We start from the raw sequence: 16,310 nt of genomic DNA on the forward strand, positions 1-16,310 counted from the left end.
TTTGTGGATCTGGAAGCTTGATTTTAGGTCATGTTTTCCCAGCTGCTTAGAGATTTGAATTGCATTTTACCCCAAAAACCCAAACACCTTCTGAGCTTTTATTCCTGCAAAATAAACTGTTACACCCTGAGGTCCGACCTGGGAAAGCGAAAGTCTTTTCCTATTTTGGATGGTGAAACACGGGGAGGTTGTCACTCATAAAAACCATTCTAACCCCTGGAGTCTTCACCCCATTCTATAACTGTCCAGAGCAGGATGCAAAAAGGGATCTTTCCTGTTCAGCTGTTTGTGGCTGGCTCCGCTCTCTAAACACACCCAGTCCCACCCCCAAACCATCTAAGGAGATGTAAAGTAAACTATTACACCCAGAAAGAGAAAGGACTCTTTACTGGTGCTGACAGGGAAAGGCAACAGACTCTGCTCTGGAGCCAAAGAAAAGATTAGCAGAACGTGAGAAAGACAAACGTTGGGAGAATCAACCAGCAGAAGACTTCTGCCTGCAGTGATCGAAGATCCATTCCCTATGGGCCATAAATTCGCAGAAAAAATCTCCACGTTTCTCTTTGAATATGACACACCCAGGATGGTTTTGGTGCACAATAAGAAGGTGGGCTTAACCTTCCGGCTGATCCAGCTGGTAGTACTAGCCTACATCATTGGGTAAGTAAGTGTTGGCTGCTTTAGGATCAGGCAAGGGAGCCATTCAGTTCTCCCCAGGGCTCTCTTTTCTTTCTCCTGGGACTTGGTGCCTAATCCATGGATCCCATCTGTTTAATGCTCTTGATTAACCAGCTAACATTTGGTTGATCAAGGTCATCCACCCCATGTTACCTAAGGCAGCAATGAGTCTTTTTATTTTTTGATGGCATGGAAGGACCTGAAAATGCAATTGATGGGCCATGAGTCCTATATAGGGTATGAAAACCCATTAAAAGGTATGGAGCTGCACATAGCGACCACCTCTTCACTCTCTCCGTATATGCCCCCCTCTCATCCGATTCTTTGGTTTCCCTGTGGAGCGGCTAGATCAGTGATGGCAAACCTTTGGGGCTCACCATGTCAAAAACTTGGAAAATGCCTAACTTAACTCTGCTGGCATGTCACCCCCCATCCCCCTGAACAAAAGAGAAACAATTCTTTACATTTTCATTTATTTAAAAAAAAATGCAGTCCAATAGGTGCGGTGCTATGTGTTATATAAAGAAATGCCAAATTACAAAAATGGAATACGAGTAAAACAAACTCAGTTTCTTTGGTAACTCAAACAGGGAGACTAGTTGTTGCTGGATGTTGGTGAACGCTGCCATGTCACCCAAAACATCATGGCATGTCACCTTTGACACGTGTGTCATAGGTTCGCCATCACTGGGCTAGATTTAAGTGTGGGACTTCTACTCACCTTTGGAACAGGAGTCAACTCTTTCTAAGATGGAGCTGACCAAGACTACCAGCTGTGCTGAGGTTTCTACTCCCCTTCCCTTTAAGCCTTCCTTCGAAACCTGACCAGTTGCCACTCAGCTTGGCAAGGTCAGGACCACGGGGCAAGAACCGCATCACAAGCCTTTACTCTTGTTCCTGCTTTAAATATCCTGCCCCTGGTTATCCATTTCATTTTATCTCAAGTGCCTCTTTCCTCCAAGAGATCAGAGTGCGATCATTCCTTTATTATAAAGGACAGTTCTTTATTTTAGAAAGCTGTCCTTTAGATTTGTTTAGTTTTCAAAAACTCACTCTTGTCCTGTATTTTGGTCATTTAACTTTGACCGTACAAAGGGGACCACTTAATGCACACTCTTTCACATTCATGTGTAAAATATGGACATTGAATTGTCTTTTTAAAATAAATGTACATATACTGTTTGATTTTAGATATTTTATTAGAAGATACTTCTTGGTAAAGTTTGTCTGGGCTTTGCTCCTGAACTTTCCTTTGTGAAGCAAAGTTATAAACAGAAACAATTAAGATTTTGTATCCTTTTGAACCTCTTTCAGCTTTTCCTCTTTTTCAGGTTTGTCCTTTATTTTTTCCAAGAAAATATAGTCACCGTACCTATAGGTATCTCATCTCCTGCCTTTATCCTCTTAGCCTTGCAAGGGAGGTTCAGGTGAGGCAGAGAGATGGTGTTCTGCTCCCATTTCACTGTGATGCATGTGAAAGAGGATGATGGGTTCTCCCAATTCTTGTCCAGCTCTTTAACTGCTATATTAGCCAGGGTTGGCTAGATGCTGTCCCCTAACTTGGTTCTTGTCATGTATGGTTGTTATTATTTCCATTTGGAAGGACTGAAGGGCTGGCTTTGACCATTGGTTAGTGGCTCAGGTACTCCTGTCTAGTACAAAGCAGGAGTGGGCAAGGTTTCAGTAGAGAGAGCACTCTCTTTTTTCTCCTGATTGTTTTTGGGTGGGGGCCAATCCAAAGCTAAGGACAAAGACTTTGATGCCCTGAGGTCACTAAAGTAGATTGATGCAGGGTTTCCAATTAGATGGGGTTTGGAGAGAGTTGGTTTCTTCCAGTGTACTAAATTTAAATTAAAGCTTAGATGCTGCCACTGTTTCCTGACAATTTATCTGCAGTGGGGGTGGGAGGATTTAAGGGCTGCAGAAAAGAATCTGGGGGTCACACACAAGCCATGTGTTGCCCACTCTTGAGGCTGAGATACGTCACTATAAACCAGACAGACATCTGTTGAGTTCTGAGAAGATGGTTGGAAGCAAAATTGTTGCACTTCCCTTCAGTCCTTCCAAATGGAAATAATAACAACCATACATGACAAGAACCAAGTTAGGGGACAGCATCTAGCCAACCCTGGCTAATCTCAGAAAGCTAAACAAGGTCAGATGTTAGTGATCCTTGGATGGGAGACATCCTAAAATTCCTAAAGTTGGAGGCTAGACTGGAAAGGTGAGAAAACATCCCAGAAGAAAAAAAAGCTATATGGACCTACCCAGGTGCTCACTAGAGGTCAGCTTGATACCAAAAGCATTTTGTCTTTACGCTACAAGACAAAATTTGCTATGATATTCTGCATATGGTTCCTTCAGGAACTAGCACCAGATACATGCCTCGGTAGCTCAGGGTCTCCAGGAAGCATTTCTGTTCCACCACTAAGCTATCATCCCTTTCCCCCATTAAAGAAAGAAAACCTATAAGTGATTACAGATGCCATTTTATGGATGGTTTATTGTATTCTGTTTTGCATACTGGTTGTCTCCCAAAGCAGTTAGCTTCAGGACCAAAGAGACATCTGAATCTAATATCAAGTGAATCATTAGTCCATTTACTTTAGCATTCCCTATGCTAATTGAAGAGGATCCAGGAGCATCCAGGGTGGTCAAAAAAGTCAAGATGGCAGCTACGATCATATGATCTAAGCTCTGCCGTGTGTTTACATCTGGTATGCTTATGACACGTGTCCAAAAGGAGTGGGGCTTGGACTATATCATTGGGGCCAATATCTTGGTTTATAGAGCAAACCTCATCCCATTTTAGCACTGAAGACGTTACCTAGCTGGGTAATGAAACGTTTGCAAGAAAAGAACCAAGCTCAGAGAACCCCAAGGACTCCACAGTTCAACCCTGAGCTACACATATTCGCCTCCATTGCTATTTAATATACTATATACACATGGTTGCGTTAAAAAAAAGGTAACCTCCACCACCAATCTGTATTCTTAAGTAGTGTAATCCAGAATTCTAAACATTATGCATTTTCCACTTCATTCGGATAATGGATAGAACAGCTGTCTAGTGACGGTGCTGACTTCCTTCTTAATCAGGCAAGAAACTATCTTGTAGTAGGTCTATTTAACATTCTAATTTTATTTTCCCTCTGCATATCCAAGGATATGAAAAAAATACAGGGGAAGTAAATACTGCAATAAATACCTACCGTTAGCTAATGGTTAAAAATGTCAAAAGCAAGCCAGAAATAGTTTATTGGGCGCGGTGCCACCATCAATCACCGTGCTAGAAGTTAGGTCAAAAGTTAGTCTGGTGCTGATGCTCCCCTGGAACGTCAACCTCCCCATTTGCCCCTCAAACACAGCAGGGCAAATTAGAGAGGCTAGATCCTTGCGGATCCTATAGATCACTTGCTCAAGGAAGCAGCTGTTTGCTCTGCCACTCTGTGCATCCAACATTTAGGAGTATTTCCCAAAAGATCTTTTTTTAGGGGGTGGGGGAAGAGAGAAAGAGCTGAAAGCTTTTCAGAACTCAGTATTTGAAGAGGGAAACTCTTAAGATTTCAGATCCCTGTTCTTGGTAGGTCATTAGACAAGGTTTAATTCTATTAGGGCAAGGTTAGGGAACTTGGGGCCTTCTAGGTGCTGCTGGACTCCAACTATTATTATCCCCAGCCAATATGGTCAAGGATGATTGGAGCTGCATCCAGTGGGGATGTAGCTGAGTGATAGAATGTAGGCTTTGCCTGTAGAAACTACGCCCAGCACAAAGAAGGACATGCGTTTGCCTAAAAGCTGCGCTTGTCCTTCAAGCATCTCAGAAGCTAAGTCAGATCAGACTTGGATAAAGGACTGGCTGAGAATTCCAGGGTGGCAGATAGGAAAACATCCCTCAGGAAATGTTAAATTATAGTTTTCCATAAAAGTGTAATTCAAAGAGAAGCAATACATTTCATCCAATGGAAAAGGCTGGGGCCAGGTAAATTGTATTCTTCAGGGCTCTTCCTCACAGCCATGTTAATGTGCTTTCCTCTCTTCTTGGGGTTGGGAGGACAGGTTAGTGATAGAAATTGTGCTGACCCCACAGCCCACCTTTACTATGCCTCTACAATGAGGTCAGAGAGCAGGGGTATTTCATCGGGAGGGTTAAAAAAAGACAATTAACGGCCATGGCTGCGTGATCAAAACCCTGCTCCTTTTTTACATACAGTTATGCTGAGCAAGCATGATCATGGGCACCATTTTGATTTTTTTATATATATCCCCTCCCTCCGATGCCTCTGCCAGGCAGTATTGCTGCTCTCACACGATTTAATGTAGGGTAGTTTCCAGACTGCCATTGGTGGATTCTCTGTCCTCCTTACACTTTCCACCAAGGTTCACTTACCTCAGGAAAATCAGCCATCCAGCACTTTCCTGAACCTCAGCTGGGGTAAGCTGGTGGTCCCAGCCATAACTATTCTCTCTTTAGATCAGTGTTTCTCAACCTTGGGAACGTTAAACTATGTGGACTTCAACTCCCAGAATTACTGGGAGTTGAAGTCCACCTATCTTAACATTCCCAAGGTTGAGAAATACTGCTTTAGATACAGAATGGATCCATTTATGCTTAATTCTTATTATCGACTGTGTCCTTCTGCTGACAGAGCTATCAAGTCCAACAATTCCACCATTTAGAGGTCATCCACATTATTGCAGGTCAACAGGCAATAGTCTTGTTGGAGAAACAGAAGACTGATTGTCCCAAATCAAGCAGCCTCTCTCTCTCTCTCTCTCTCTCTCTCTCTCTCTCTCTCTCTCTCTCTCTCTCTCAAAAATCTGCCTGAGAGATTAGAAGAGCTAGTTTGAAACATAAAACAGACAAAGCCAAACCAGAGAGCTTTCGGTGCTGTTGTGCCTCTAATTTTTTTTCTTCTTTCTCCCTCCTGAAGCTCTTTCCCCTATAAATCATTTTTGGTTCAGCAACTAGGCTCTTCCCTTTCCCATGCTTCCCATTCCATATTTGTGTGGGTATGTTTTACACATTTTCTGTACTTGAGGATCTCCCAACACACAGCTACTGCACGAGTCCTATGGAGCCTCTCAAGGGACAGATACTTTTAAATCAATGTTTACTAATAGGAATATTGATCTTCTGGAAGATCTGCAGATTCCTATGCCTAAAAAGAAAGCATCTGGACAAATTTGCTGTTCATTTTTTCTCACAGCCCCAGCTAAATAGCCATGGAGGCAAAATGCCAGTGACTGGTGAAGTAGAATATTTTAGGGATACATTTGAACTGGAGACCAGGACACATTCCATGGAAGCACAAGCTGATTTATTAGCAGTGCTGGAGGGAAAGTCTGCCTAAAGACTATAAAGAGGGTTGCCGTCCCTCTTTATAGTCTTATGCAAATTAGAATGACATGTGATTGGATACAGCAACCGGCTATTTCATTGGATATGACACATCATGTACTTAGTGAAGTCAGTGAGACCATTTGGGTATAACTATGAGGTAACAGGACAGGACTACAAGGACAATGAGGTTCGGAAAAAAGAAAGAGGCAGTAATTCCATGAACAGAGTCTCTTTCTAGAGCAGTGTTTCTCAACCTTGGCAACTTGAAGTTGTGTGGACTTCAACTCCCAGAATTCCCCACATCTTCAAGCTGCCAAGGTTGAGAAACACTGCTCTAGAGAGTTATTTTGATTTGTAACTCCCTAGAAGTACATATTTTATAATAGATCTTTCACTGGAAATATTGTAAGCAGTATTACAATATTCAGGCTAGTGCTGAAGGGGAGGGGATGCTGTGAGGCGTGACCCTCTACAAATAGTGGGGCATCTTTGGTTGATTGTTGCAAGCCACCAGAATTGTTGGGAGTTAGGTGGCATACAAGTTTAATAGTAGTAGTAGTAGTAGTAGTAGTAGTAGTAGTAATGCTTTCCCAGAGCTCTGCTTGCCTCCCAGATCTTTTCCCAGCTTATATTTTTATGGAGGTGCTGACAATGTAGTTTTCCTGGGAACACATCTTTGCAATGGGGCAGTTGCTTAATTTGACACCATATAGCTGAGCCTGCGTGTTGTTTCCTCTGGGAAGATGTATTTGGGTTACTCAGATGTATTTGGGAAGATGCACTTGGTGTAACTAGGCTCCACAAAACCTCCTACCTTGGGCAGGAGAGGAAGCCAATGGAGCTGAGCAGATCCCATGGCCTGACTGCATCATCCAAGAGGCCTCCTCCATGAACCTAGATTCTCCACTTGGGAAGTTTTGGATCAGGAGAAAAGGAAAACATAGTTTTCACACCTGGATAAAACCAACTTCAGGCTGCTTCAGCAGTGGGCTAGCACTGAAGGGGAGGGGACATTGTGAGGAGTGACCCTCTACAAATAATGGAGCATCTTGGTGTCAAGCAAGAAAGCTGTGTAGATGCACCTTCTGTCTGCAGTCCAGGAGCTCAGAATAGATGGGTAACTTCAGCACCCTCCCTACTTCTGCCCTGCTCCCGTTCCCTAGAGCTGGCTGGGGAATTCTGGGAGTTGAAGTCCCCAGACTGTTGCTGAGGTTGAGAAACACTGCTCTAAAGCTCCTTCTTGTCTTCCCTTTGAGTAAAATGTAGTAGAGGAAAGAAGAAGGATCTGCTTTCTCCTCTAGCACAGTAATAGCTCATTAGCAAGAATGAGGTATGCATGGATCGGTATAGATGCAGTTAATTTTATTGTCCCCGTTAGCTGGGCAATAATTTAGAATGGTTTGGTTTAATAATGGTGCTTTTTAAAAGGTCCTTACAAATATCTGGTTTCATTCAGAACTTTTCCTAACATAGAAGGCATCTCTAGGCAACTAACACTTATGTCTGTAACTGTATATGGACCCCCAAATACCCCCAAATCCTTTTAAAATCCAAATTTCTCTAATGTTACCTTTTCTTATATACATTTCCTTCAATGCAATCTTTTTTTTTTAACCTAAGTTTCCCCACATTGTTTTTTAAAATATACTTCTTTTTATGTGCAACTTTCCCAAACATATCTTAAACTCTTTCAAAGAAAGTCGGGGTGAAAACATAAAAAATAAAGGAAACACTTCTATGTACCAATTCATTCATCCACCCCAAAGGCCCACAACTTTATTTGGCCAAGGGAGACTTAGACAAGGACAGAGAAAAAATAAACTTAATTTAATCCAGACGAGGAATAGTCAAATATTTAATGATTTCTATTTAATTGTAATTGTAATTGTAATAAAAATAAAAATCATTACATATTTGTTCTATGTCTGTTTAATCATTTGTGCGGGAAGAGGTCTTGAGATTTGCAGCCCAGGCTTTGGGGATACCCTGTGGTTTCAAGCTTCACGCACTGATTAATTCTTTCTTTCCACCTCTCCCTTGCAACTTGGGACTACAAATCACAGACGCATTCAAATGGTGTTTTATTTTTAAAAGACCCATAACATTAGTAGCCTGCCCAGAGGAAGAGAGAAATGAAGACAATGGCTTAACCAGGCAACTAGTCCCAACTGCTGTCTTCACATAATATGCTACGCCTGGTTAGTTTGAACATGACTGTAGTGACTTCTCTGGTAGCTAAGGACATTGTGTGAACTCAGCCTGATGAATCTGGTTTACCATTCAGTGTATTCAGAAATCCAGTAGCCAAATTAGGGATATTGTGCAAACCCAGTCTGTAATCTTGTGCAAGACTGTTTAGAAGTAAATCTGTTGGAGTTCAGAGACTTACAGCCAAGCACCTCTATACGACACTGCAAGAATGTAAACTAAAGTCAAAATCCTCTATGCAAGTAGGTGCCTGGACAGGAGTCCTTTCCAACCTCAATGAACCATCCTTTCTTAACTCCTGTTTCCACAATACGAGAATTCAAGGCCATCGAATGAGATCAGCAAGACGTAAATGTGGGGCCGGCAAAATAAAGCATGTCTCAGCGCAACACACAGTTCCTTTATGAAATTCACTGTTAAGCTGAATTCCAACTGAAATAGCCAAAAAAGGGGTAGCCAGATTCATGGAGGAGGAGGTAGAGGAGAAGCCTATTAGTCACGACATCCAAATGGAACCTCCATGTTTAGAGGCAGTCGACCTGGTAGGCACTCTACCTATTGCTGGGGAGCAACAGGGTAGAAAGCCTGTTGCGTTAAGCCTTAACTGGTGAGTTTCTTCAAAAGCACATGTCTGCGACCGCTACTGGAAAATGGGATACTGAACTCACTGAGCATCAGCCAATGGCTTGGTTTAATTGAAAAATAAATCAATGTATATGTGGGTGTATCAATAACCTGACCTTTTTAGTGGCTGACCGAAGATTTTCAATCTTAAGATTTGCATTCCAAAGCTGATATATATACATATATATAATACAATTCTGGCCACTGTGTGTAGCTCAAGCTCTAGTTGACTCCTTATCTATGGAAACCTTGATCTTTTATCATTTTTGTCGGGTCTCAGCTGACAGAATAAGTCAAATGTCCCATAATATGAGTGTTTTCACCAAACAAAAAACTTTCCAGACATTTCCTGCTTGTAGCTTAACTGGCCTTTGCCCTACTCTTGAAAGCCTGGGAACAAGAATTTGGCATGCTGAGTGACAAGGGTGAATTCATTTTAGCCCTGTATCTAAAGTAAGTTTTGATGTCCCAAAGATCTATGATTCTTCTGGAAAACCTTATAAAAGGCACATTGCCAGGCTGGGATGAAAAGGCATTTCAGTAAGCAAGAAACCCAGATGGCAAAGCTCCTAAGCTGTTCATGGTTGCCATTGGTCTTAAACACCAAGAAAAGAGCAAAGGGTTTCAAGCGATGACCTTCTCAGCGATAGCACCCAGGATGTGGAAATTGCTATTTAGGTTGTCCTTATTTGTTACATGAAAGTTCTGCCTTTCTTCTAGGAGCAAAAAGCAGCAGGGAGAAAGAAGATGGCTGAGTCTCATGGCTGATTCTGGATTTGAACCTGGACTTCCATGGTCCTAATCCAATACCTTAACCCAGTGTTTCTCAGCCTTGGCAACGTTGAGATGTCTGGACTTCAACTCCCAGAATTCCCAGCCAGCATGGGCTGGCTGGGGAATTCTGGGAGTTGAAGTCCAGACATCTCAACGTTGCCAAGGCTGAGAAACACTGCCTTAACCATTAGACAGCACTGTCTCAGACTTGGCTGCCTTCTTCTCTACAACTAGTTGGGAGGAGATTGTCCTTTTAGACAGCAATTTGGTCAGAGTGTTCCTTTATATTAATCTGAAGTGATGCTGACTTCTGGATTTCCTTGTATATATTGTAGGTGTTTTCTAATATTTTCTATCTGTGGTACTTCACGTTTATTGGTATTTTATTTGGTTATATTAAGCAATGCCTATAAGCACTGAAAAGACAAAATATAAGTTGCAATAGTATTTTATTTTTAATGCACTTAAAATAATAAGAAAATCTATTTTTACAAAAACCTATTTATAAATATCTGATTACATAAACAGGTATTAAATTTGCCATTTGCATAGCATTATATTTCTCTGTTTTGCTGTTGTGCTAGCTTTATCACCGGGTATCTTAAATACAGATGTATAATTTTTTTTACTGACTCCTTCAGTAGGTCTCACCCCCAATCTTGACTCCATCTACTAATTTAATGCAGTGTCCGCTCCCCAATCAGTTATTTTTTTCTTGCTAGCCCAATAGCACTGATTCTCCTGTACCAGCAATAATCTTAATATGAGCTATTTTACAGAAGACATTCCTCTAATTGGAGGACCATTCTCTGTTGGAAGATGTCCTCTATTTGATGCATTGGTCCAAGGATGCTCCTGATGACCATATGAATGCATTTCTCTAGGCTCTGAGTGGGCAGGAAGATGTAGCAATGTAATCTGCCCTGCCATGACTGCTGAGCTTGAATCTGTTTTAGTAAAAGGCTTGGGGTTAGTTCTGTCCATATAGCTTTATTGCAGGATAGTTTAAGAGCAGCGATTGATAGATTCTCCTGGCTTCATTTCCCAGTTATCCAGTGTCAGCTGCCAGTGACAGAAGCAATCACCAGTTGCTCTGTTGAAAGTGCAGTGGGCTCCGTGCCCTCTGGCGATTTCTGAACACAGGACCACCAGTCTTCTTAAAGTCTAAGTGACTGTTTTTGATTGATTGATTGATTGATTGATTGATTGCCATCAAGTCATTGCTGACTCTTAGCAACCACATAGATTTTCTCTGTGTCCCTAACCTGGTCTTTCAGGTCTTCCGATGGTGCCCCCATCGCCATTGTATGAGTCCATCCGCCTGGCTGCTGGTCATCCTCTTCTTCTCTTTCCTTCTACCTTTCCCACCATCAGAGCCTTCTCCAGAGAGTTAGGTCTTTGCATAATGTGTCCAAAGTAGGGTAATTTGAGGCTGGTCATTTGTGCCTGGAGTGAGAATTCTGGGTTTATTTGTTTGATGATCCATTGGTTTGTTTTCTTAGCTGTCCAGGGTATTTTCAGGAATCTTCTCCATCACCAAAGTTCATAGTCTTCTGATCTACCAAACCTTTGGAAGACTGGTAAACCATGGACCAACTGAGCTGTCTGAGGGCAGAATCTCACTGGTTTTCCAGAAGGCTAGTAGATAGGTAGACAGTTTTACTTTTTTTCCTGTCATTTGATCTAGAAGTGGAAACTTGCTGAAATCTTGTCAATTTCAGCTCCTAAATACCCCAAATGGAAAAGTGCTGCAGGATAAGGGTAGTGCCAGGAGTGAGTGGCCACCATCGGCAGCATTTGGAGCCTGCAAAATGGCTTTACAGTAGACAAAATCTCTCTCCCCAAGTAATAAAAGCAGTAGAAAGTTCAGCCATGTAAAACCCCTTGTGGGCAAAAGCAATGGAAACCCTTTAATATGCTCATTTAGGACAAAACCAGCAACACATTTTTTTTCCAGTTCAAATCAACCACCAGCCCTTACTTTTTACAGATTAGGCACAGTGGTCTTTTGAAATACTACTAGACGCACATTTAATAACAGTTCCTCCCAAAGACAGTCATACCAACATAATAAGGGGCTGAATGGCGCTTTGTGAAGAACGGACCAGGAGTTACTCAGGCAGAGACCATTGCAGATACCAGGTGTCTGTTTTCTCCTGCAGCCCAAGCCAAAATGATCACAAAGGTCAGTGACTAGTGACAGCAGGAGAGAGGTATGGCTGCAGCTAAGGGGATAGGTAGATATCAGTCCTCATCATTGTGATCATTTGCATGCCAAGAGTTGCACTGGGAGAAGATGGAAAACATTACTTTAAAGCTGGAACAGCTAAGGAGGCATTCAGGCTGCTTCTGCAATGGGTTAGGGATGAGACAAAGGCTATGTTATGATGAGGTCTTCTTTAAGAACCGTTAGGGGTTGTCAACCCTTTGAGGTAGACCAAGTCAGGAAACAGTGCATGGAGTACAGGAATGCTACTTTATTGTTGTAGCATCTGGTAGAATCTTGAAAGCCTGCTAGTTTCCCTCTGCCCCCTCTTATACCAAACAGAATCAAGATAGACCTATTTTGAATTTCTTTCTCACATCTTCTCCTTTTGATTCTGCAAGGGTGACTGAAACTATAGTTTATTGAGATAGACTAGAGCAGTGTTGTCCAAACTTGGCCACTTTAAGATTCTGGCTGCAGAATTCTGGGAGTTGAAGTCCACTCATCTTAAAGTGGCCAAGTTTGGACAACACTGGGCTAGAGTAACAGTATCTTGAAGACCTGTGTTTTTTCTTCCCTCCCTCTTATACCCCAGGAAATGAGAGTGGAGGCAGTCTGAGCTTTTTGTTTAATGCTTCTCTGTTTTCTGGGCTCAACACACACTTATGTTTTTGCAACCATTTCTGTATATCTTCTCTAAAGTCATCTCGGAGGCTCTCTACAATACCATCAACGATAATTGTCAAGGTTATCTCTGCATTCCTCTACAGTGGGGCATCTTTGTGCCATGGTTAATGGGCCTGGGGGTGAGCACTGAAACTGGTTTAAGAATTAAGCATAATAAGAAGGGAGTGCAGGGGTACTTTGAAGTTGCTTATCAACTTCTGGATAGTAGACGCAGGTAACTGATGTCTCCCCTACTAGGATGAGATGAATATTGCTCTTCAGATTATACTTTCATAATTCTTTCTAAATTTGCATCCATCCATACAAATTGGCACATCGTAATTTTTTGGATATGAATATTGCCTTTTTTGGAAGTGACATACAGTAAGCCACCATAAATAGCAAGGAAGATCCCCAGCTATTTACACGGGTGAATGAGTTGAAGGTCTCTAGGGGAGGGTTGAGCTATAGCTTGAAGAACTGAAACTTTACTTGAAGAAGTAAAAATAGTAAACATTGGAGGAAAATGGTAGCATTGATTTATCAGGAAAAAAACCTGCTATTATTTTTTAAAAAGGGAAGAGCTGGGACATATTTTATGCTGAGCACACCCATATGTATTTAGTACAGGACCCAATCTGTGATTTGCAGCATGCAACTCTGTCATTCCAGAGTTAATTATTGAGAACAGCTGGGGATCAGTGAGAGAAGCCAGCCTTCTCCAGCCTGATGCTCTATAGAAGTTGGAAAACATTGGCTGAGAATTGTAGGAATTGTAATCTAATACATAAGCAGGACACAGGTTGAAGAATACTGCTTTATGGTTGTCACAGGTTCTTTTTTAAATTGTACCCAATTAGATTGACCCAGACTCAAGAGAGGCACAAAAGCACTAGACCCTGGACAGGTCGTTTTTAATATATATATATCTCCCCATAAGGGTTGGGGAGATGTTTTATTTTGGAAAAAAATATAGATATAAAAGTGAAATGTGAAACTTACAAAGTTCTATATGAGTGCTTTCTATTGCCTCTATCCTATATTCTATTCTATTACTATTTTTTCTATATTACTATGCTAATTACTGTTAATATAACAATTATTATACTCTATTACTATTCACTTACTATTACTATTACAATATTTCCTCTATACTCTACTATATAACTATTCTATTATTATTACAGCATTTCCTCTTTACTATTACTATACTACACTCTATAGTATTACAGTTATATAGCAATGTTTTCTTCTTACCAATCCTGTTCTGCCTTCTGCCTTAATTCCTCTCTCTGGGATTTCTTCTGCTTCTTTCTTCTCTGTTACTGGCCAACATGGAGAGTACTTGCACCTTTCCACATTGTGCTTTGCCTTGCTGGACCACTATACAGGTAGTCCCCCTTTTAAGAACAAGTTCTGTTCCCGAAGTCTGTCCTCAAGTTGAATTTGTATGTAAGCTAGAACAGTAGTATTGTATAATACTGTATAAGAAGTAGTGTCACTCTGCAGTGAGATGGGCGGTAACAAATTTGAAATATAAATAAAATAAAATAAATAAATTGTGTAATGAACTCAAACCATTGTGTATTTAATTCAAATCATTGTGTATTTAACTCAAATTTTGCTACAGTAGGCTCCATTCTTTACTATGGGTCATCCGTAAACCAGGCGTTCTTAACCCCGGGGACTACCTGTACTTCTTTTTCCTCTGGACCATCCACTCCCTTTGAAGGAAAATGCCTTATTTTGTTTAGCTGCTTTACTGTTTGTTGGCAGCTGCAGAGCTTCCAGAACACACAGCTCCTCCAGTCTCCTCTCATACCTATGTCAAGGTTGTAGCTTGATTGGCAACTCTGCTGTGCTGATGCTGGGGAGAATGCTCAGATGGGACGGGAAGAAGGCAGCACAGAGGCCTGCAATTTTTTAAGCAGCCTGCCCTTCCACAGTGGTGTAAGGTCTACAGAGTAGCTTCTAGAAACACTCAACCTTAAATTCTAATGTGGCATTCTAAAAACATTTACTGTTATGTTCAGTAATCCAGACAATGCTCCTGCAAGGTATCATTACTTCTATTTTGCAGATGAAGGACCCAAACTGAGAAAATAATTTGGTGATGTAGTGGCTGAGGACTTCCTCATTCATAGATCACGTTCAACAAGACTACATCAGTTCTAAAACAAATATTTGGCCACACCCAGCTGTGTAGTGACTGATTTGTCATCTACAGTCAATTTTCTGTATGCTCATCAGGAAGTAACCACTTCTGAATATAGTGGGGTTTGTTTTGAGAAAATGTTCCTAAGGAACATGTTTTAATTCTTCCATATTCTCCAAACAAGAGGCATTCCCTTAGTTTGCATTATTTAATAAGGGATAGCCAGAAGATAGTTTGCGATCTACTGATAGATCTTTGGATGAAGGCAGTAGATTGGTAAGGTTTCTGACCTTAATTGTTTAACTATATGATCAAGAATATTACATGTCTATTCCTGACCGCTCAAGCTTAATTTTATTCCTGAAATGAGGAAAGCTTGGAAGTCAATAGAAATAGATTTCTTTAAAAATGTTCAGTTTCCTTGATTCAAACCTCTTTAATTCTAAATGCATGTCTTCTACACGGATGCTGGTAGATTTTGAAGTTCTGACAAGAAAAGTAGACCCTGTCTCAAATATGCCATCCTGCTGTTAATCAATCTTCCCCAGTGTGGCTCTCTCCAGGGACTTGGGATAAAAACTGCTGTTGATATCCTAGCAGATTGGAAGGCCAAAATTCTGGGGAAAACTGATGGCAAGAAAGGTCAGTAAGAAAACAGTGATATTAACTGACAGTCCTCCATAGAAAAGGAGAATTTTATCTGCCTTACTCTTATGCAGGTGAGGAGGGCTTGCTGTATGTGGAAGAGTTCAAAGTGTTTAGACATGCATCCTGCATCATCTCAGTGTGAAAAAACAAACGGCTGTTAGTCAACCAAATTGTAATTCAGGAGTGGAGTATAAATCTCTTAAAAATGTTGTATGTCAATTTCCAAGCCAAATCAAAGCCATTCCTGATAAATCAGAAGATTTTCAGATAATTTTTTCCCCTCTTCATTTAAGAGCCTCTATTGTTGAAGGATATGACACAGGAGATGGGAACCTCAATTAATTCTCCAAGTTAGTGGCAGAAGGATTTCACAATGGGTGTGGGTGTGGTTTCTTAATTTTATTTAAACAAATCCTGCTGAATTGATGATAAAGTAAACCTCTATGACAAAACAGATTCTTCTTGGGAGGTAATCATGAAGGTGGTTCCATCTGAGCTTCTGAAAGGACCTTTGCCATCTTCTTATGAGCATTTATTAATTTATTAAATCTTATGAGTGTTTGAGGTAGGAATATATATTAACTTTTGGCTGTTCGCTCAATTGTGGCCTAAATGAAAGAGGCTTAATTGACCAGTTTAAAAAGGGATCAGCATGATTACCTTATTTATCAAAGCACTGTAGAGATTTTGTTTGCATTAATCCAAATGGATGGTCACTATTCTCTTTCAATCCCTCCTTCCCACCTCTACCCACGCATCAGAGCTTTAGAAGTCAAACCCTTGCAGGTAGAAGTAATCTGAGCTCTATTATCTGCCTGAAAAAAGCCTATAACTGTATTGTGGAGAAGGTGGCCACTTTGCATATGAGTGTCCTACTACAACTCCCCCCAATACATGCTACATACTGTTCTGCTTGATGAAGGGGATGTTTTGCAAGCTGATGCCCTAAACATCTGGCTTGTCAGGAAATAGGGTAGTCCTAGCCCCCATAACCTCAGAGACAACCA

The 16,310-nt window shown here is 41.1% G+C and overlaps 1 protein-coding gene across 1 annotated transcript in view; it reads left to right on the forward strand.

Moving 5' to 3' along the window:
* The first annotated feature begins 406 nt into the window (after nucleotides 1-406).
* Nucleotides 407-16,310, forward strand: part of P2RX1 (purinergic receptor P2X 1) — a 39,569-nt gene continuing 23,665 nt past the window's right edge. The window contains exon 1 of the mRNA XM_007437523.2: nucleotides 407-660. Coding sequence (XP_007437585.1) covers nucleotides 524-660 — 137 coding nt within the window. The 5' untranslated portion in view covers nucleotides 407-523. The remainder of the gene's footprint in view (nucleotides 661-16,310) is intronic.

Source organism: Python bivittatus, unplaced genomic scaffold (genome assembly GCF_059951505.1).
Source record: "Python bivittatus isolate LINGU-HERP-01145 unplaced genomic scaffold, Pbiv_v1 ctg000690_np1212, whole genome shotgun sequence".
NCBI classification, from domain to species: Eukaryota; Metazoa; Chordata; class Lepidosauria; order Squamata; family Pythonidae; genus Python; species Python bivittatus.